At 46.2% G+C, this 23,080-nt stretch overlaps 1 protein-coding gene across 1 annotated transcript in view; it reads right to left on the reverse strand.

The window, feature by feature from the left end:
* Window positions 1-2,307: 2,307 nt before the first annotated feature.
* sdc2 (syndecan 2) overlaps window positions 2,308-23,080 on the reverse strand; it is a 33,569-nt gene continuing 12,796 nt past the window's right edge. Inside the window, exons 2-5 of the mRNA XM_076139200.1 lie at window positions 9,245-9,362; window positions 7,878-8,053; window positions 6,386-6,515; window positions 2,308-4,844 (exon numbers count right to left, since the gene is read on the reverse strand). Coding sequence (XP_075995315.1) covers window positions 4,681-4,844; window positions 6,386-6,515; window positions 7,878-8,053; window positions 9,245-9,362 — 588 coding nt within the window. The 3' untranslated portion in view covers window positions 2,308-4,680. The remainder of the gene's footprint in view (window positions 4,845-6,385; window positions 6,516-7,877; window positions 8,054-9,244; window positions 9,363-23,080) is intronic.

Consider the following 23,080-nt stretch of genomic DNA (forward strand, 5'->3'; position numbering starts at 1 on the left):
CAAACTCATCAACTAACTCAGAATCACAGCCGACCTTTGCACTCTTAACCCACACCAGCTTTTGTGTACACTTTAAACCAAATCATTTAAATTGTTCAGATTTCCCCAGTGGATCTTTTAAATGAAGCAATGTTTTTTTGGCATATTTTGTTTTTGCTTCCATGCCTAATTTCAAAAGCACCATTAAGCTTTGCCCTTTTTCATACATGACTCAAGTTCTGGATGAAGCTTTAGTAAACAAGCACCGTGAGTCACCTCTTTTGTAAACATCTCTGTTTCTGTCTTTTAGCAGGATATCTCAAAAAGGTATTAACAGATTTAAGTGAAACTTGGTGGTTATGATCCAGGGAAGAGTGCATAAAATGTAACAATCGGAACAAATTTGAGTCTTATTTTACACTTAACATGCCCGAGCCAAGTCAGAATCAAGAATACTGACAATAACAAATAGACCAAACGCCAGGTGAAGGGATATACAGTAAATAACGTCGTCTGGGCCTGATGCAGTTGTATGTACTTACTCAGCTCTGCTCTGTGTTTGGGTCAGTGAGGTGCTACGTGTCCGCCCCACTCTGGCCCAGGCGGCTCAGTCTCCAGTCATGAGCTCTTATGAGGGCTGACAGCCTGTTTACATTGGACGCCATTTCCTTGACATTTCTGCATGGTTTGGTGCTGACTACCAGTTGATGGCCGACAGCTTTATAGAATGGAAGGTCTGCAGCTTTTCTGCAGACAGAAAAGGAGACAAAGGGAGAGGAAAAGATCTAACGGTAAAGTAATGACCAAATGGTGCCAAAATAACTCTGCGTATATCTTCGGGGGTATTATTCATTATGCTTACTCAAACACAAAACGCAGCAGCAGACATTCCTGGGCATTTAAGGCCCGGTTGCACTTACACAAACTAAAAGTACAAATGGGTGCAAGGCGGCTGGACGGACTTGCAGACAGATTTGGTAATGTTACTGCAACAGCCTCTGTATAAATGTCCTTTCCTATTGGCTCCCTGCTTCACCACCCCCCTGCATGGGTCCTATCCTGGTGGGATGACTTGTACAAACCTTTGCCTTTGGGCAAATATCACATACCGTATAAGAACATACTGACCCGATTCCTTGGAAAGACTAGAAAGAGGAGTATTCACTTAAAACAACATGGGCAAGAAGCAGGGACGGATGTATCCTGACCCAATGATCCGTCCCCCCTTTGGGTTAGACACAAAACATACAAATGCGTACATGTGAGGCAAGCATCCAGACACACAAACACACTCACGCACACACACACACTCATCTGCACTGATGCGTGCACGCTCGGCTCCCCTCTTCCTTTGACGTCTTCAAAGGGAACATCACAAGATGGTTTCTTCACACATGTAGGTCTGTGGAGGCTCTTTAGAGCATGAAGAGCCCCATTCTAACGAGACAGCCTGCAAAACCATAACAATATGAATCAAAGGTCAGAAAAAAAGAATCAGAAATTCTCATCCCGGAGTCAAATCGATGGAAAAGCTTTTTGAGTTGTGGAGGTGGCGATTTGCATTAAAGTGAGTGCCCTCCTGCCCCTGCCTTCATTTTCACAGTTGTGGAACATATTATCAGCGACAAAGAGGCAGAGGCATAAAAAGCTAAAAAAAAAAAAAAGGGAAAGAAAGGATTCATTTCCTTACAGAGCAGCACTTCCCTCTTTTTTATATTCGTGCATTAGGCTCCTTGTACTGAAATGAAAACGATCTCCCGCCTTCAAATGTTGTCAGAGCTCATTTCATTTTCTCTGTTTTTCCTCATCCCACACAAGATACACACATCCAAGAATTCCAAAAGCTGGATCATCCCCACTGTTATTCTAATCTCCTACTGTAACAGGGTGGGATTAGGGCTCTAAAATGATTCAGTTGACCACATAATCTCCACAATGATAATCCCTTTAGACTTTAAGTGATAGTATAGGAGCAAATACAGCGACACAGACAGCAGCTTTGCATGTGATGAGGTTCTATATATAAACATTTGGAAGGATTGCTCAACAGATTAACTAAAGTGGGGGGAAATATATAATAATGTGATGGAAGAGCAGGATTGACATTGAAATCAAGCGACTACAATCCAGTTCTTATATCACAGCAGGTGCTAGAGGTCAAGGGCAAATTAGGTGTGTCAGAAAGTGCAGAGTGTGTGTGTGTGTGTGTGTGTGCGAGTGTGTGCGAGTGTGTGTGTGTGTGTGTGTGTGCGAGTGTGTGTGTGTGTGTGTGTGTGTGTGTGTGCTCGTGGCGGTTAAGTGATCATAAAACAAGACGTTGCGAGCAGCTGGGTATTAGGCCACAATGTTTATTCAGTAGTGTTGTTTCAACTTATAGGTACAATACTGTCAGCTTTTGTAAGACTAAAAAAAAGTTACCGTTACAGTCATCCATGCTCACAGAATGCCAGTCAAATCGTTTACACCGCTCCTTTGTGTACGCACCCGCCTCATGCTCACCTCGAGCAAGTACATTTCCACATGGTAGGCACTTTGAAGGTTTAAAACATTTGTGAATATACATTTATATATATATTTATATATCTTTTCATGTACTAATAAGCAATTGGACTCAATGGTCAGGTCTCTAATAGAGAGAGAGAAAAAGCTCAAACATGATGTGGCTATGGCAGTGAGGGGGATGGGGGGTGGGGAGGATGCAGCAGAAACACTGTGAGTCTTTGGGTTTTTCAGTATAGTTTAGTCCCCCGGGTCCTTCGACAAGATACCAGGGAGGACAACAGAGATGTGGGGGGGAGGGGGAGGGGGGGTAGAGAGGGCTGGGAGTGCTGTGACCAAAAAAGAAAGAGGCAGAAACGAAGCAAAAAGGGGGCGGAGAGGGAGAGCGAGGGGAAGAACGAACGTCCACATGTAGGCGGTGTTAAGAGTTAGACCATGTGGCAGCATCTACTTCACATTACGGTACAGCTGAAAAGGCAACTTCACCACCTGCCAGACTAAACACAGAGCACGTTCATGTGGACATTAGATTCAACTAAGCAGGTGACAACAACAGCAAGAGTCATGGCCGCGCCCTTAATGCCACCTAATGCACGTGGCTAGTTTGTTGCCTTTCATTTAAATAAATCCATGTAGGGATCCAGCAATGGCACAAGAAAAAACAAACACCTCGTGTAGGTATTAACCCCGGTAAACTACCTCACCTCAAGAGATTCATAGCAGGACAACACAGTGTCATCAGCAAAACTGCTAACAGGTAGAACGCGTTCACGTAAAGCTCCTTTGAAATGCACCGACCACTCAAATTACAAAATGTTTCAGGGCTGCAGCAGTGTCTGGTCTGCGGCCTGACTTATCGGGAGGTAACCCCTCAGAGAGGCGGTCCTCGCCTAGTGTGTTCACGTCCCAGCAGTCGCAAGGCCTTCACTGAGCAGATCTTTGGGCCTAAAGCGTCAACCGGGGACGAAGACAACAACAACAACAAGCTTGCTGGCAAGTTACCCGGTTGGTTCAGCACAGCTGAGTGAGAAGAAAAGGGAGGCAGGATTGACAGCTCGACTGGCTGCCCTCCAATTTGATTAAAAACAAGATGGCAGAGACGGAGAGTAAACAAAGAGACAGAAGGAAGAGGTGAAAGAAAAGGGGCGAGGGTGTTAGCTAGCAGAGTGTGGGTTTAGTACGAATAAACTACAGGGGACATCAGGGACGTGGCTGAGAAACACAACCACAATTCATGAAGAAACTTCACCCCAGAACACAAAGCTGCACAACAGCTGTGGGAAGCGAAAAACAATGAATGTGCAATGTAAAACTGAACGCAAGGAAGTAAACAGAGAGTAGAAACAAAAGAGAAGCACATTTTTTGTCACTTTTCTTGAGCCCCTGACACATTTCTATCTTTTAAAGACCAATTCCTGGCTATGACAATAATACGCTGTCGAACAGAAAAGCCATTTTTATCACCAAAGGCTACACGGCAAAGGAAAACAAAACAAACAAGACATAATGAAATGCTCACGCTTGACTAAAAGCTTGTGTGAGAGCAAACAAATAAACATTGTAACCTGAAGAGAGAGAACATTTACATTGACCGTTAACAGCGTTAATATGAAGACCAAAGAGCTTCAAAACTACAAAGGCATTTTTTTTTTAACATCAGAGAAAAGATAAATTAATGTACTACACTTTTAAGAGATCAACATCAGACATGCTAGGACAAAAAAAAAGAAGAAGAAAAAAAAGAAAAGAAAGTAGGATTGATACAGAATAATTATATTCAATTATTTCCACTTTTAAAATTTTTCTTTACAAATAACAGACTGCTACAGTTAAAAGTAGTCAGCGACTAAGAACAGCTCCTTTGACAGAAGACAGATGCGATCAGTTTCTTCGCCTTTACACTTCCTGTTTTTTTTGTTTCTTTTTTTTCAGCCTTTTTCAAATAATACACAAAATGTTTAAATACACTGAGATTTGCCATAAAATGAGCAATGCTTGTTTTTCATTAAAAAAGAAGAAAAGAAAAAAGGTCTTAATTACAATACTCTATGCAAAAGCTTTCCTTTATGCTATTTTTCTTTAATCGACCTTGTTGTTGTTTCTTGTTGGGCTTGAACACGTTTGCTGTTTTTTTCCGTGGACTGATTTCTCACAGTCACTCGCGGTTTGTCAATCTGGTGATGCTCCGGCATGGGGGAGGATTTATGCATAAAACTCCTTAGTTGGGGCCTTCTGATAGGCTGCGCCGGAGGGTTTCCTCTCTCCCAGGTCGTAGCTGCCCTCATCCTTCTTCCTCATGCGGTAAACCAGGAGGAGGATGAGGAAGATGGCGAACAGGAAGCCGATAACTCCACCTGCGATGACGGCTGAAAAAGAGAGACAGGGGAGTGACGTGAGTGTCTTGTGTCCATTTCCCAACTTCATTCCCAATTAGGTATTAGAGTCCATATTCATACAAAACAGAGGAAGAAGTCTGACATTTCTGGTGGAACGCAGGTCGGAAATGTCCTTGGATATGTTGGGATAGACTCTTTTTCTATTGTTCATCTTGGAAGTTCCTATTATTGTTACATTACACTGCTCTGTCAAGCGTAGGAGCCAATGAGACATACTGAAGGTTAAACTGAACTTTCTAGTAAGGACACAGTGTAACCCAGTGCGCTGCTGCATCAGGGGATAAAGGAATCCACCCAGGCTGTATTAAGATATTCCTCCCTTCCCACAATCCCCTGCAAATTCGCCCCTGCTTCTCTTTATTAATTCCCCTAACTCGCTACACGGCCTCAGCTCGCTCTCCTTCACAATTATGCCCGCGCAGGCTTCTTTATTGCCTCCTAATCTGTTTAGGCTCGCTTGTGGTGCAAGAAGCTGCCCTCTACTCCACTTAAGGTTTCCACATGTTGACTGGCCTCCAGTGGCCTCATGGGTAAAGAGCCTGGCACGGACCCAGCCAGCCGCTGAGCTCGTCGACGCAGCAGTGCAATGCCGAGTGAATAAATGCAAATTAGATTATGGGCAATTATTTTTTATCGAAGTCATACGGGAGATGAAGAGTAATGGTCATAATCTCAACAAAGGGAGAGGAGCAGGAGGGAGCGAGGGGCGGAGGTGATGAATTTATCGTCTCTATATTACTTTCCAGGCCTCGTTGAAATGATCTATACTGGTAATCCTCTTCTCGCTATCAAAGGACAATAAGCCGAGGGTTGAGGTGAGCTCCGGTGCAGGGAGAGACTCTCCTGATTTGTCACGTTTTGATGTCATTTCCCGTCCCAGACGACGACTGGGTGAAGCAACAAAGCACAAGCGAGGTGTCAATCAGCGCTCTCGTCTCAGGTGCCCATGGAAAGGCAGACGGCAGCAGAGAACACAGCCATGTCACTTTCTTTCATAGATCAACGCTGAGCAACACGCCCGCTGTGAACTCTGCAAAGTCCCACAGAGGGAAACACGCTGAGTTTATCAAAACAATCTAATCTGAGAGGCGGGAATTGGAATTGTTACTAATTTATTTACTAGTTTAAGTTTTTAAGTTTTGATGTCCCCACTAACACACCCAAAGAATACTGTTCCTTAAAGTTTACAGCAAACTGAGTTGGCGTCAAATGCAAAATATGCCTCTGGTAATAGCAACAAAGAGGAAAAATGGAAAGAAAACTTGCTAATTATGCCCCAGAGTTCCTTCAAGACTTTGGGACATCATTAGAATGTCCAACACGGAGCTATTTATAGGAAATATGCTGACAAAATATAACATCTAAGATGTTTTGAGATACATCAGAGGGCAAACAATCACTTATGCACTATCAACAAAAACGCATGAAGCTAATGAACTGCAGACTAAGACAAGTTTGTTCTTATACTTAAGGATCCGGGTGCAATTGAGGGCTGTTATGATGACACATACCTGCCAACACCTCTGTTCTCTGGAAGAGGTTTTCAGAGCGAACTTCGATGGGCTCCACGGGCAAGCCGGGGGCGCTGGTTGTGCTCGTCATCTGGTTTCTCCGCATGTCCTCTGTGGCTGGCACCGGTGCCTGGGAAGAGGGGTGGACGGGAACAGTCGGAGATGATAGGGAGGGAGAAAGAGTGTTGGAAATGGAGAAATGTGGTAAAGAAGAGAATCGGTGAGAAAATGAACTGCATTCCACTTTCACATTTTCCAGCGTGACTGGTTTTGGGGCTGAGAGTAACTGGGTGTATGATGAGAACCCTGCCAAAATTCCTCCCTGGTGCGATCAAGGCTATGAATATTAAGGAGAAAAGAGGGATTCAAAGGAGCAGCGGTGGAACCTTGCCAGTGACACCTATAGGGATCTGTAAGAGGCTGGCCGGAGAACAAAAAGGAACTGGTCCAGATTGTCCGATAATTAGTCCAATGAGCTCGTAAGGTAGGGACTGGACCCAAGGCTTGGCTGGTAGTCTAGGAAAGGAACCAAAGTATCTAATGTGGATCTGTGCCCACAGAGTCCATGCATATTCCAGTCTAGTTGAAAAGGTTGAAAAAGCACAAAATGGAACTGAGCCATTGTACTTGGCCAAGACGCAGCGACAGAGACAAGAGGAAATACGTGGAATGCGGCCATGTCATCTTATGCTTTGGCTTAAGAGGGCTGAGACCTCGGACGCTAATCTCAAACAGATGTAGAACCCAGCGTAAAACCCAGAGTGCATTATAGACGCCGGAGCTAGGTTTGTTCGAAAATATGTGATTACGACTGAGGGACATGTAATCCTCCGTAATTTGAAATGAAATGATGCAACAAACGCAGAGAACTGACACGAGTGCCGCATCATTATCCTGAGAGGAACTTCAGTACTCCTGGCATTACTGGGGATTTGATTACATGCCACGCCAGCTACAGATACCAGTGGACTAAAGCAGCGGTGGAAATAAGCAGGGGAATCATAATATGCTGCAGTTTTGCACCAAAATACTCATAGAGAAGGAAGAAAAAGACCTCCAGCATAAATGATTATAAGAAAACAGCTAAAATGCAGTTCAGTGACCTCGTTTTCTATGAGCTCGCCCTGAAACATTCTAAATCTGAACTCTTCCTAATACTAAAAAAGTTATCAACAAATTGTGTGTCGGTATATTTACTTATATATGCACTCAAAAAAAGGGTCTTTGCGGCTTAATTTGCAATCTTTCTGCCGTTGAGATTAATGATTTGTTGTTGCGACCAGCGAAGATAAGAAGAATCTTTGTATTTCTCAAAACATCCCAAAGTTTCAGTCTGTGAGGGCAAAAAATGAGCTCATAAAAACAGAGCCAGAGCTGGAGGTGTAATGTAATACATCAGGAATTCAGGAGGTCAAGAGTCAAAGAGGAAAAGTTAACTTCTCTTCTTCAAACAGTTTGAAACTTTGATGTCTTTTTGGGTTTGTGTCCTCACCTCTGTTCTGGGTGGTTTCCTGGGTGTGCTGTCCCGGGTATTCTCTCTAACTGTGGCTGTCTCCACTCTGGGGGTGAAGTCTTCGGTGGAGTCCTGGGTGGGTTCAGCTGCTTTGGGCTCGATGTAGACCATACTGACAGTCACCGTCTCCTCCAATATCACTTCATCACCTCCTCCTGGGACAGAGTGGACAAGCAAAAGCACCAGAAATGTAAACCAATAGAATCGAGCTCAGAAGGCCACAGTAGGTTTCGCATTTAAAACTATAGTGTCGCAACCATAACGACATCAAGGCTCCTTTAACAGCTCGCATTAAATTCTAAACTGTGTCCAGGAGTTGTGGCGCTATTTAATGCGAGGTGTAAAATCTTATGACATCACACTTCATTATGCAAATGAGCTATCTGCTTACATAGATCAAATTTAAATGCGAGGGGTAAAACAAAGTGGAATGTGCTTACAGCCGCTGTTTGAGCCATATTATATTTTTAGTGACATCCTTTTGGTAAATAATCCCCTACATAGAAAATATGACCATTTAAAGGAATACAAATACATCAACATACTGGAGTTACATTATAGAGTTTATATGCACTTATAGATAGAATATGAATATGGGTTATGAATAATTTACATATAGAATAACACAGTTTGTCTTATTGGACATTGCACTCGGTGGGATTCCTTTTAATAAACAATTTACAGTTTAAATCATATACATAATACAGAGAGGATAAATACTGTTATACTGTGTTCATATATATATATATATATTATATAGCACATAGAGAAGTGAGAGGGCTATGGATCACAGCTCTGTCTCTGCTTTACCTTACATGACCCACCTACCCCCGCCCCCCTGCAGCTACGCCACTCACAGAGAGAAGAAGAGTTACTTTTCACTAAGGAATACTCGCCATGGTGGCAGAGCTTTAAGTCCAGGAGCTAAAGTAAAAAACGTGTCACATTTGGGAACACAGCAATCTAAAATGACAACGCAAACAAAACGAGAGAGAGAGAGAGGGAGAGAGAGAGAGGGAGAGAGGTAGAGAGAGAGAAAAAGAAAGAGAGAGAGGAGAGAGAGAGAGAGAGAGAGAGAGAGAGAGAGAGAGAGAGAGAGAGAGAGAGAGAGACAGAGAGAGCGAGAGAGAGAGAGAGCGAGAGGGAGGGAGGGAGGTAGAAAGACACAGGGAGGTAGAGAGAGAGGACACATGCATGAAGCTCAGACTAACTTCAAACTTCTCATGACACCTCAGGCTAATTAAGTGAGCCTCTGTGTGTGTGTGTGTGTGTGTGTGTGTGTGTGTGTGTGTGTGAGTGTGTGCGCGTGTGCGCGTGTGCGTGCGTATGCGTGCGTGTGCCTTTACCTGAGCCGGACCCTGAATTGAAGTCGTCGTCATCTTCAGGGTAGTAACCCCCTGAGCCTGTGTCATCCAGGTACAGGTCATCCGCCTGTGAGGAGGAAGTCTTGGCTGCTTCTGCTATCTGCAACACAACAAACACACAACAAACCTGATGAGTATCGTTTCGGCTGCAGAACACCATCGTGCCTCAAAGACCTTGAGTCATTTGCTGCTTCGGTATTCAACTGCAGACGGTGGGTTTTGTTCTGCTTTTGAAATGATTATATCTGAAATGTCTTTAACAGGCAAACACACTTTTAAAGCCTCACAGCCTCTTAACGTGAAGTGCAGTGAAAGCCGTCCAAACAACAATCCGTCCTTTGTGTCTTTAAAGCGACTCCATAGTAAACACGTAAACATTACCGCCGTCCAATCGGGACGCTGGAGCCTCTTCCCCGCAGCATCGTCGTGCGGACAACGGGAGTAAGAGTTGGGAATGTTTGTGTTCCGGCTTAATGGAGTGATAGGCTGAAAGGACTGGAGCCGAACAGTGTGTGTGTGTTTGTTTATGATGCACCTTAATCGTATGGAGCTCAGCGGGAAAATAAGCAAGACAGATTTTGCTTTACGTCAAAAGTCATAACGACATGATGAGTCTGTATGTTAGACACAGGCCAGGTGTGGTGCGGTGTTGTAACAGTTTGATGTGTGGTGTTGTTTGTGCTTGTGTGTGTGACTGGAATGACTAGGAAGGCATCCATGGCAACCCCTATTCACCAATCTGTGATCAGCTGTGCTACCCCTTCTATACTGATGGCCCTGCTTTAGACAAAAAGTACAAAAGAAAGCTCTCACAATATATCATCCCTGTGTGTGTGTGTGTGTGTGTGTGTGCGTGTGTGTGTCTGTGTGTGTGTGTGGTGCTCTACAATGCCAGGCGCTGCTCTGAGGATGTTGTGCTGATAAACCCCAGGGTGAGTGAAGTGGCATTAGAGAAAACAATTCAATGGTGTGAGAGGAAAGAGCAGGAGGAAGCTCTGATTGTAAATGATAGAGAAGAGAAGTGGTGCGCTGTGAGAACGCCGGCAGACCCGTTCAAGAGGAAACGGGCGAAAAATGAGGCGATGATAACAATAAAGAGTGTCACAATGAGTCTAAATGAGGATTTCCCTAATTGTGAGCGATGCGTCCTGTAAATTGAGAGGAAACGCCGTGTCGATCAGAGCAGGAACGCAGAAATCAAACACCAGGCAGAGACGCATCATCCACTTTTGTGGCACGCAAAGCGACCATCAGGATTGTTTAAGTTTGGACCGTGAAAAGCCTGAAAACTGCATTCTGTGCTTGCAAAGTGTCTATTTAGATTGGGCTGCAGGTCAGAATTTTAAATTAGACTTTGTGGTCTATTGTGTGTGTGTATTTGATCAGTGGTGCTCTTCAACATAACGTGTGTGTGTGTGTGTGTGTGTGTGTGTGTGTGTGTGTGTGTGTGTGTGTGTGTGTGTGTGTGTGTGTGTGTAGTCATAAAAGAAAGGCCTGGTCCTCTCCATCACAAAGACAAAGGCACATATAGCGAGCAAAGAAGAACAAAACAATGCAAATCTCTCTCTCTCTCCGTCCGTCTGTCTCTCTATCGCGCAACTGACTCTGACTGGTGGAAGAAAGGCCTTTCACTGCTTGATCAAAGAGAGAATTTGTTCAAAGCAACTTATCTCAACCTTTCTTGCCTTCTTCTCCTCCACACACAACCCCCGCATACACACACACACACACACACCTCGACCCCCCAGCTCCAACAGGCGGCAAAAGCCAATTCACCGCTGCGGTCCACAAGTCTTTACGCACAATGAACCAAACAGACGCAAAACCGCAGATCAAACAGCAACAATGGGCGCTAATGAGATAGAGGCCACACACACACACACACACACACACACACACACACACACACACACACACACACACACACGCATGAGTAGACATGTTTCCAAATGTATGGAAGCGTTCATTGATTCATTGATTGTACACACACACACACACACACACAAACACACGTGAGTGAGCAATTGAGCGCGGCACCACACGGACATGCTACTGCACACAAACATGAAGACAAATGCGCGCACACACACACACCCACACACACCCACACACACAGACCTGTAAAGAATCGACATCAAAGGTTTAATTTAATTCCCTTTAGGCCTGTTTGACATCAATCTAAAAGACATGAATATATATTGCGAGCACTTGAAAGAGACTTGTGAACTAACTACTTAAATGGATGAATGAACGTACACACACACACGCACACACGCACACATGCACACACACACACACACACACACACACACACACACACACACACACACACACACACACACACACACACACACACACACACACACACACACACACACACACACACACACACACACACACACAGCTTATTGTGTATTGATGATGAATTCCCCCAGGTTTTCCCTTTTAGACATTTTACATGCAAAATACATTCTGATCCTAATTGGTTTGGACTCACCGGACAAGCAACCAAGCAGCAAGAACAAGAAACAGTCTTTGACCTTCATAAACACTCACACACACTCGCACGCTCGCTCACGCCAATAAACATGATAAAGCCGACTTTCTCGAACGCGTTCATGTCGCACGGACACGAGGGTGGCGGTGGAAATGGCGATAAACTTTGCTCTCTTTATCATCTCAGTGACATTTGTAGGTCTTATCAGAGGCTGAGAGGCTGAGAGGCTCAACCAGACATCGATCCACCGACAAGCACGTGTGAGAGCGACTGGCTGGTCAGAGAAGCGATCTGTGTGTGTGTGTGTGTGTGTGTGTTATCTGCATCACCTCATATAACCTAAACTCCACCAATTAACCAAACTTGTAAAGGCCAACAATTGAGCACCAATATGTACATTTTTGTATCATTATAATCCAAAACATACACTTGTAATGCAATCACTATGACGACCGATAGGAATTGAAAGGATTGTTTCTGATATTTTCTGATTTGAAGAGCCGTAACCTTCTGTGAGGCCTGCTGTGACAAGCGCTCCTCTTTGAACTGGGCTCCTTCTAGCAGGTCTGTGTGAAGACGAGTTGCCAGAGAAAAGAAGCCTCTGGGCGGTTTAATAGAAAGAGGAGTGGAGCGTTAATGCTGCTCCCCGGCGGGGCAGGTTTTCAAGGCAAATGTACAGGAAGCTTAATGTAAAGGCTCTATTCTAGTGCCTTGGTCAAGGGCAAAGGCAGAGGGCATTAACCTCAACATAGATTTGTCATAAGAACAAGGATTTATTAAATTATTTGCATCTATTAATAGTCTAATGTGGGACAAATGTACGTTAAGAAATCATTTAAAAATTCCTGGATCTTCTCCTGGATTCCGGATCCACACTTTCCAAAGTTCCGAAAACTAAAAACACAACTTCCTCAAGACTAATGTGAAAAACAGACAAACCTCTACAAACATCTACACAAACACGCAGGCACACTCTCTCGCTCTCTTACACACACATACACACACACAGAGCTTGTAAATCCTCGCCTCCTCCTCCCCTTGGTGTTAACGTGCGTAGAGGTCAGGCTTCTCCAGGTACCTGACCTCACTAACAGCATTAACACCCACTACTAACTAAGCGCCAGATCTAAGCAGACAAATCCGTGATCTGATTCAAACGTTATTTAACTGCTTAGAATGTAAACTTCTACACTCCTAACTATCACACTTTCTGTTGTAGTAATGAGCTTTGACGCGGCCTTGCTGCAACAATCCAAATGTGTTTATCATTAGGGTGAGTAACTGGAAAAACACATGGGCTCATGCGGACAGTGTGGGTAGGAACTCACACACACAAACACACACACACACACACACACACACACACACACACACACACACACACACACACACACACACACACACACACACACACACACACACACACACACACACACACACACACACACACACACACACACACACACACACACATCATTTGGGCACCTTAACAAGCACAGCCCATCCCCCAGAGGCTGATCGAGCACATGGGCAGTCAAAGGGGCCAGAGGGAGATGAACCAAAACTGATAAGTGAGAGAGTAGCGGGGCGAGCTGCCATAATGAGCAAGAGGGAGAAGAAGAAGTCGAAGACCTGGCAACTCCATCTCCTGGCTAATGAACTAATAGGTCAGCGGGAGGGTGGATCTGTCCATCTATCCCGTCCGTTTGACCTGTGGACCTGTCGGAGAGAAGACGAGAGCAGCTGCTGCCCTGCGATCGCACAAAAGATGGGACGATGAGATGGAGGGACAGAGCGAGAGAGAGAGAGAGAGAGAGAGCAGGGAAAGTATGAGATAAAAGAGATAATGGGGGATGGCAGAGGGATGAGAAGAGACAAAGTGAGAGAGGAGGGAGGAGGGGAGGGGAGGGGAGGGTAATCCACTGCTGCAGACAATCCTGTAGCCTGGAGGTGGCTCTGCTAAAAGCCTGTCAAAACCACCATGTCATGTGTAGTGGTCCTTAGAAAGCAAAGGCTTTGTGTGTGTGTGTGTGTGTGTGTGTGTGTGTGTGTGTGTGTGTGTGTGTGTGTGTGTGTGTGTGTGTGTGCGTGCGTGCATCTCTCCCTCCTTCCCCTCCTCCCTTCTTCTTCCCGAGAGCGTTCTGCGGTGGAGGCCGAGCGGACGCATAGAGGGGAGAAAATGGAGTCTGGACCCTTTGGCTTTGTAATGTTGACACATCACACTCGTATCTTCCACCATAAATATTAGCTCAACTCCAAGTCAGGTCCGAAGGGAGAAAAAAAGACAAAAAAACATTCCTCCCAGCCATACACACACACACACACGTGCCAACAAAGATGTACGCTCGGCCTTATCCGACTCTCACATCTCCTAAGCACGTACTCGTCCAGACACACACCCAGACATCACAACTTTAAGATCAGAGGGAGGAGGAAAAGTGTTGAAATGGAGTGCATCAGGGGGCCGAACGCACTCAGACATTCTTCGCGGGGTTTGCTGCGCCTCTGTTCCTTAACCACTTCCTCAAGTAAACCCCAGATGAACCACTTAAGAAGAATCTAAATAACAGAGAAGACTCGGCATTGTCCTCTGCCTCCAAAAGCAACAACACCCCTGACTCCTCTCAGTGTTTAAAGCCAATATCTACACTATATGCATCCGTATCCATCCTTAATTAACGTTTCTCGCCACTCGCCGCCGAGGACACCGATTACTTAGATGAATGAACGTGTCTTCTTTGTCCTGGTACAGCAGGTGGTGGTGGTGTGTTGGGGTTTGTTTTGCAGGGCGCCCTGGGGAAAGTCTCCTTCGCTTGGTTTCTGGAAACTGTGTTGTTATGGTTACACAGTATGAGTCCTACACCGCATGTCCGGGCACCTGGACGCCCCGACATTTGCTTTCATCACTGAATTTGTGTGTTTTTTTGCAGGAAAGGAGGCTATAATGTCGAGTTCTCGGAAGCATGTGGTGGGAAATTTCATTGGTTACACACCAAAGAGTGTGTGCTGCCACGTATGAGAAGTCAATTCTCATTATTACAACCAGGCAGTCCAGTGTCTACGTCTATGAGAGAACTCAATTACTTGTGATGTGGAGATGTGCATATGTGTGTGTGTGTGTGTGTGTGTGTGGAGATTAAAAAAGTGGAGATTAGCCTGCTGGCTTTCACTTTATCTGTTCTACTTGGCGTGCTGCAGATCCATATGGACGGTCAATACGGCAGCAGTCTGTTTGACTTCGTCCTCCCGCCGCCTCCGTGACCCCCGCAACACCAAGGAGGGGGCTAGGAGGGCGATGTCTATCTCTCTCACCTCCCGTTTCAGCGCAAAAAGAGGACGAGGAAGGAGGTCAAGTGGGTGGGTGGAGCAGCGGGGGAAACAGTTGGTTTTTCTACTGAATTTGTGTAGCAGTTGACAGAACAGACAGCTGTGTGAGAGGACATCTGGATTGGAATGAGCAGCGTTCAAACACCCCGGTTTGTCCACCTAACACCTGCTGCTGACTGAATAGCCGGCGAGGTGGACGAGGGGCGGGGGGGACGTCTCTGAGTCATGTGTGTGTGTGTGTGTGGGTGGACGGCATTGTTTGGAAAATGCAATTTGCAGAGGGAGGCGAGGCGATAAAAGCCCCCGACAGATCTGCAGCAGCCACCACAACTTCCAAAACACAACATGTCAGGCCAAAAACAGGCTGTAAAGGTGTGTGTGTGTGTGAGTGTGAGTGCAAGCGCGCCTGTGTGTGTGTATCTGTCTGTCTGTCTTTGTGCTCTTTGAACCCACTCTAACTTTTATTGCCCTCCGAGGGATCATAATAAGGAACTAATTGATAGTCTTTGAGCCACAGGCAGGGGAGAGGGAAGGAGCCAGGGAGGGAGGGAGGGAGAGAGGAGGAGGGGGGGAGTTCCTGCAGGAAGTCGACACAAATCAAAGTCTCTAAGCCCCTTAAAGTCCAGAGCTACTCCAGCTGAGTTGTGGAGGGTAACAGTTGTGTGAGTGTGAGTGTGTGTGTGTGTGTCGGTGAGAGACAGAGACAGAGAGAGGAAATGAGAAAGAATGTGATTGAGAGAGAGAAAGAGAGAGAGAGAGAGAGGGAGAGAGACATAGAGTTTACCCATCTGCTTCTCTGGCTGCGTCCTGCTCACTTTAATCACGGCTTTCCTGTTTTGACCTAAAACTGTCAGAAGCTGGAATAATGTTTCAGCCCTGTAAGATACAGAAAATGTGCCCTTGATGATATTAACTCAAGTGATTCTGTGGCTTTTACTGATATACACACACATTTAAAACCTGCACAAAAGCCTTAAGATTACACAACTCCAACTCCCAAGCTTCACACAAAACTTCCAGGCACATGGCGCGCAACCTGACAACTACTCTTTACTCTATATCCAGGATTTGTCCCACCACCCATTTCTCGTCCTCTCGCTCTGGAAGGATCAGATCACACACACACACACACACACACACACACACACACACACACACACACACACACACACACACACACACACACACACACACACACACACACACACACACACACACACACACACACACACACACACACACACACACACACACACACACACACACACTCAGTAGCCAGGAGGCCCCAGCTGCAACCTGAGCGAAAGCAACTACACATGTAGATACGCTGGGCTCCGATTCAGATTTTGGTCTCCGATTCCAAAACAAACAGCCCATCTGACATACAAAAGGCATATGTCACATTCCTGGCTGCAGCCCCTTCATGCGGGCCAAAGGGGAATGGCAGAAACTGGTGCAGGAGTCTCCCCCAAAATCAAAGAACAGAGGGTCAAACCCAGGACAGGTTATTGGTAAATAGATGAAACGTAGAACAAACCAATCCAAGGTTTAATAGGTTTATCACTTGGTGCAGAGACTCGAGTCTGAAAAATGTCAAACAAAAGATGAGTTAGCGCCCATTTACCTGGACCCACTTATGAGAGGGAGTCCGGCCGTTCACAGGTGCTTTAGCTCGACTTTATGCCCCCATAAACATTAAGTAAATGCTCTATGACTGCAGGACCATCAAACGCAGCGGCCCCCATACTGCTGAGCAAACACACTTTGGGAGTTACTGGAATATGTGGCGGGTCAGCTACCTCTTCGCGGCGCAGTGAGAACATTTTTCTGCCTACAAGGAGGATACCAAGAATAGGAGCAGACGCTGGAGAGAGCGATCAAAATGACATAATCTCTCTTTTTATCTGTCAAAATCTGGCTTTGAAGACCCAAATTACATCCTTATGTTCCTTGTTGACTCTTTCTTTGATTGAATCCGGACCTTAAAGAGAGCCGGCTGCCTCGTTCCTCCCTTGTATATTACTCTGCCAAACAGCACACGTGGGTAGAATCTTACAGGATCCTGATGGAAAACCCTGTCGGACAAAATACGCTCCCCAGCGAACCAGAATGCCTCCTCGCAGGCCGATACGCTGCAACGTGGAGCGACTACCACTTCCTCCCTCGCTGTATTGCTTCCCGACAGGAAGGAGAGGCAGTTCGGTGGCTTCCAAGGAAAACAAACAACGCGATGACAGACCCCCCCTTGACCAGCACGGGCGGACAGTGGCCCCTCTGACTCATTCTCACACCAATCTGTCAGCTGGTGTCGACAAAAGCAAACGTAAGCAAGAAACTAACCCGACAAGCAAAAGGCTAGAGATTCTCTCGCATGCTGCAACACTTCTGTTTGATCAGTCTTAATGTAAACTGAATGAAAACTGTCTCTCTCTCTCTCTCTCCCGTGGGAAAGATCTTCGCCTCAGCTCTACCAGAACTCATGAAGTGGGCAGGAAAGCAGCGCGGGGCTCATGTGGCTCAACGTGTCCGTGTTTCCAGGATACCTCAGCTCTTCGGTATCCAGCCTGGTGGACCATGACTGGCTTTCTGTTACTCTCTGTGTTCTGCGCAAAGAAGGAGCTCTGTGAATTCCCAGGCCTTGCACACATTACCGCGGCCTTCGTCTGGATTCTACCCGCCTCCCCTCCCCTCCTGTCCGCCTTTCGACGCTCGCCTGCCCGCTGGTTGGGAATAGGGGAAATTCCTCAGCTGCGTTAAATGGCTCCTGATATGCACAGGAAAGCCTAGATTCTTTGTCAGCTGTGAAACTCGAGATACTGGGAAATGGGCTTCACCTTCCAGTCATCTCCAGAGCTGAGGGGGGGGAAACAGAGAGATTTGCCGCAGCACAGCAGCTTTCTTCTCTCCAGACAGGGAAGAAATATGAGGCTTAAGAGAAAACCTTGAGCTTAGCGAGGGAGAGAGGGAGAGAAAGAGAGAGAGATTTAAGTGCCTTATATAAAACAGGTTTCACGTTCTGTATCTCAAAGACTCCAATAGCCCAGAACGTGCTAAGGCGCAGCTTGGGAACAATCTGATGTTTCTCCGTTTGGCTGGAAATGATAGCACGGGCCATATCACGGACGCCACGCATCAGCGGGCCAAACCTCTAAAAGCAACTCAAAATGGAGTCTAACGCGTGTACAGTACATACAAATGTAAGCAACAGCAGGAACTGAAGGAGATGCTGCTTGTGAGCCCCGAAAACCCTTTCAGGATTGTATTTTATTGCAAAATCTGTCAGATTTACAAACTTCCAAGGACTGTGAAGGCCCAGAGGAGCCCTCATCTTATTATCCTAATTGAAAGCAGCTCAGATTGGGGGAAAAGTGAGGCCGAGGATAAGAGGGAGAAAAAGAGGACATTTAATTAATAGCCACTTCTGTCCCTCCAACAACCTTGTGCTGGGCTCAAGAGCTCCTCGGTGTTCAGCCTTCTCTCTCCCTATCCCCTCTCTGCCAGAGCCATTTGTGCCCACTTAACCTGGGGGGGGGGGGGGGGGGACATTAGCATTGTGACAAAAGCCGGCTATCTCAAAAGGTCTCTGTGACCCTCCTCCATTCACTCCCTCTAAATATAACATTATACTAATCAGAAGGCCATTTTGAAGTAGTTTGTTACGGCTTCCTCATTTTCTATTTCTTGACCCCTTTAACAGCAAATTGCCCTTTGTTCATCCTTCACCCGAATCACTTAGGGTGAATATTGGCCCACAGGTGCAAACTACATGTGGGCAGGAAATGAATAGCTCCATGTATCTTCTCTGAGGGGCAGCAGTGTGGAGAAAGCAGAACATCGGCTCTTCCTTTCCAGCGTGAGCTCTCCACTTTCAGGCCTGCTATGCAACACTCACTGCTCTGCGGGTCGGAATGTGTACATGTGAATCCGTGTCCACACAAATGCATATGCGGTCAACTCTGGGCTCCAGGCGTAATGGGGTCCAGATTCAGACCTGAGGATGTGCTGCGTTCAGGCGCCATCAGCATCCACCAGGCTGGAATTTCCTCAGCAGAATTTCCATGCCAAAGGTGAAAAGCTCGGAGGGAGGAGTACTTAAGCGGGAACGCCAAGGCTGAACGTAAGGGAGGGAAGGAAAGAAAACAGGTCTCTCTTTATCTCATGTCCTTGGACCAGCCTTCCAAGAGGACAGGGGGTGGATGGATGGAAAAGCTCCCGGAATTTATTTGCGGAAGCTGAAATTATCTCAGCGCAGCGTTATGGTATACAGCCCTGCATGTACTGTGTGTGTGTGTGTGTATGTGTGTGTGTGTGTGTGTGTGTGTGGGGGGGGGGGGGGGGGGGGGGGGGGGGGGGGGTCGCATTGGGTTTTCGCTGACTGCAAAAGGAAGGACTGAGACGGTGCTGTTGATGGTTTGACTTGCTTTAAATGCAGTTTCACATTGTTCGGCCTTGGTGGAGGTATGCACTGTATCGAGTGGGATTACAGTTTTAAATGAATTTACATAAGAGTACAAAAGAGCAAATGTGCACACTCTTATCCCGAAAGGCCCTTTTGACACCATTCTCCTGATTCCATGTCCAGCTTTCACACGATTTCAGTCCCTTCCTGATTTTGTAATTTGGCCAAGTAATATCCGGTTTGTGTAATTGTGTCTAAGCAGATACTGAAGCTGTATCTCTTAAATCCAGGAGTCCCCCGTGTGAAATAACAAGTGTACACTGACGTCTGTGTTTCCATGTGCTCTTTGGCACACACACACATTGGGAGGCCTTATCCACTGCCAGGGATTCTTCTGGCAAATGACAAGGTGAGGAAGTGTCCAATTATAGAAGCCAGACGCTCACGGAGGGCAGCGAGCTCCAGTGTCACCAGTGGCACCGGCGCTTTGCTGGGGCAGAGTTTTGCACTTGATGGCATCTGACTTTGATACCCGACCACTTCCTCTTAATTTCTGGAATGGTGCAGCTCTCGTATCTGGCAACATTAACCGTCATACTGGCCCCCGCCTGGATGAATGTACTTTAAATGGACACACCTAACCTAAATCTGGCATCAGCCTTTGAGAGATCAGCAGTTACTTCTCACTGACTATTCCGCATTTCTGTGGGAAACCTGACATGATGCCTGCTCTGAATGATTTATAACAGGAAGATGTAGTGAAGGTGAATGTACGGGAAATGTATACAACACCACATGTATTATTTGTTATTAAACGTCCTGTTTCTTTAAGATGTAATGATGACGGATGGAGAGGCAAATGGGATGATGTTATAAATACACACATTTCTGAATACATACAGAAAGGTTTCAACAACAGTAATCGACTTCAAACGGCTCCCAGTTGAGCTCTTCCGTGCTGTGTGTTATATAAGCCCCTGCTGTGCACACACACACACACCTGTGCCACAGGCAAACAGACCCTTCAGTGCGGCGCATTGGATACATAAACGCTCACAAAACGCAGACATCCGCACATAATGTACACTGCTGACCCCTATCACTACAAAGTATGGGGGGGGAGGGAGGGGGAGAGAGGGAGGGAGAGAGAGAGTGTGTGTCAGTCGATGCTCTGGAAAGCGATGAATGCTTTCCTTCAGAATTACACATTATCAACACAGGTGCTGCTGCTGGACATGTAGATGAAATGTGTATGCGTGCACAGATGTAGTAGTGATATAGACCTGCGTGTGTGTGTGTGTGTGCGTGTGCGTGTGTGTAGAGTGAAACAGAGAGGGATACAGCGAAAGGCAAAGACGGTCATCTCTCCACACAACACATTACCTCCAGGTGTCATCATCACCTGACGAGCATACGGAGTCAGGCGGAGATCTGTGCTCTTCACTGCTGACTGACCTTTGTCAACAAAGCAGACACACACACACACACACCACTGGAATGTGTTTTGTTTGAACCCCATCACTATAATTAGGCTGTATGTGTGTGTGTGTGTGTGTGTGTGTGTGTGTGTGTGCACACACGTGTACAAGACAGTGCTCCACGACACATTTGCAGGCTTTGTACTTGCAGTCTTTGTTTTTGACACAAAGGCTTCATGAAGCACTAACGCACTGTGTTCATGTCCGCCACCACGCTCAACATAAAGCACTGAATTCAGAGTGGAAATCACGTAGGAGAAGGTAAGCGCCCACGCCATGTCAAAGGTAATTTACATGTACGTAAAGAACGTAAACACCAATAAAATGTCTAACATTTATGACTAAAGTTGAGAGGAAAAGGTCCAAACTTTGCTGTTATTTCCATCATGCTGCCTTCGGTTTCCTCTTGGTTCTCACACACTCACACACACACACGCACACACACACACACACACACACACACACACACACACACACACACTAAACATAAAGGCGACCAGCTAAGTGCATTAAACTCATTGCCCCTAATCTCGAACTTCCAAACAATGGCATCCACATAGCTCCTGGCTGCAGAGGGGCACGATGTCATTAAGCGCAGATCATGTGCATCAGACTAAGCCGCGGTGCGTTCACTTACAGATAAGTCAGTTAGAACATTTAGCCACTCAGCTGCTGAGAGGTTGAATATGTGGCAGGTATTTCTTTTCTTTTTGGGTTTCAATCAAACATTGAAAAGCAATTTTGTGGAACAGTTGGAAGTGTCAGCAGGTTGTAGTGTTAGTGCCGCGTCCTCTTGTGCTCAGTGTCACAGAACACTTCTCTCACACTTCACACACACTCTGGAATTCTCTGTCACTTGTGTCAATGGAGCGGTATGGTTTCCATCAACTCTGCCTTTTAAAAACCGCTGGTGTGTGTGTGTGTGTGTGTGTGTGTGTGGGTGTGTGTGAGAACATGTGTTTCGTATCCTCCCATCTTAGTTCTAAAGATTCTGTTCCTATTTCAGTCCATATGTGTGTTTGACTCTAACCAATCTGTCGGCTCAAACCCCATGGGATCCTCGCTGCCGGATCATTAACACCCCCCGACATGAAAGATCTCCCGAGGATCGCAGGGGTCAAAGGTCAGCCCATGTCTTCCTCACCACATAAAAGGTGCCATTCAAAAGGATGACTGTGGGAAACAGGCTGGACGTTGGATGTCTCTACTCCATTGGAGGTCTAATAAACTCTGCTTCACTTTATTTTAATAAACCAATAATATTCAGAGCATGTTTCCAGCTACAATCTGGCCTTTGCATGTGGGGGATCGCATGAACAGATGACCGGGGTGCAAACATATAAGCAAGATAAGCAGAGTTCATAATCATACGCTCCACATTTCTCTACGTCTGTGATTGCATACGGCCATTTATCAGTGTGCAGCGAAAAAATGATAATGTGCAAAATTCCTCCAGCCAGGACGCCAATCTGCTTCTGCTGCCAAGCTTTGATAAATAGGCCTTTATCACCTGAGACGAGAGCCAGAGGGGATGGGACAGAGAGAGAGAGAGAGGAGAAAAAGAAGAGGCAGATGGGATAGAGGCATGCGAGCAGGGGGAAGAGGGAGGAGGAACGTTTTTTTTCCCGCTTTGTTGGCTGATCTGGTTCAATCCTCGTGGCGCGGCGATTGAATTCCCATCCAAACCCTTCCTTAAGAGGATTTGGACTCAAGGGAGGTAGCAGAGCCGCAGGAAGATAGTGCGAGGAGAGGATTCGATGATGATGGGAAGACGGAGGAGAAAAGCGTAGGATAGAGGAAGAGAGAGAGAGAGGGAGAGAGAGAGAGAGAAAGCGGGATGTCATAGGAAGGATATCGGGGGATGGCGTGAAAGCTAAGGGCAAGGATAAAGTTGTAATGGCTCCTGGACGGCGTAATTTGTTGGCTATTTAAAGACAGCGAGGGGGGAAAGACGGTGAGAAAGGTTAATGAAAGGAGTCACACACATTACCACTGGCAGAAAATGAGAGGCGAGGCAGATGAGGAGGATGTTAAGCGTGTAAGCAATGGATAAATGGAAGGAATTGGCATGGAAGGATGAGATGATGAGAGGGGAGCGGCAGGTGGTGATCTCTGAT

Source organism: Genypterus blacodes, unplaced genomic scaffold (assembly GCF_046128005.1).
Source record: "Genypterus blacodes isolate CSIRO-AG114 ecotype Tasmania unplaced genomic scaffold, CSIRO-AGI_Gbla_v1 ptg000438l_1, whole genome shotgun sequence".
Lineage (NCBI taxonomy): Eukaryota > Metazoa > Chordata > Actinopteri > Ophidiiformes > Ophidiidae > Genypterus > Genypterus blacodes.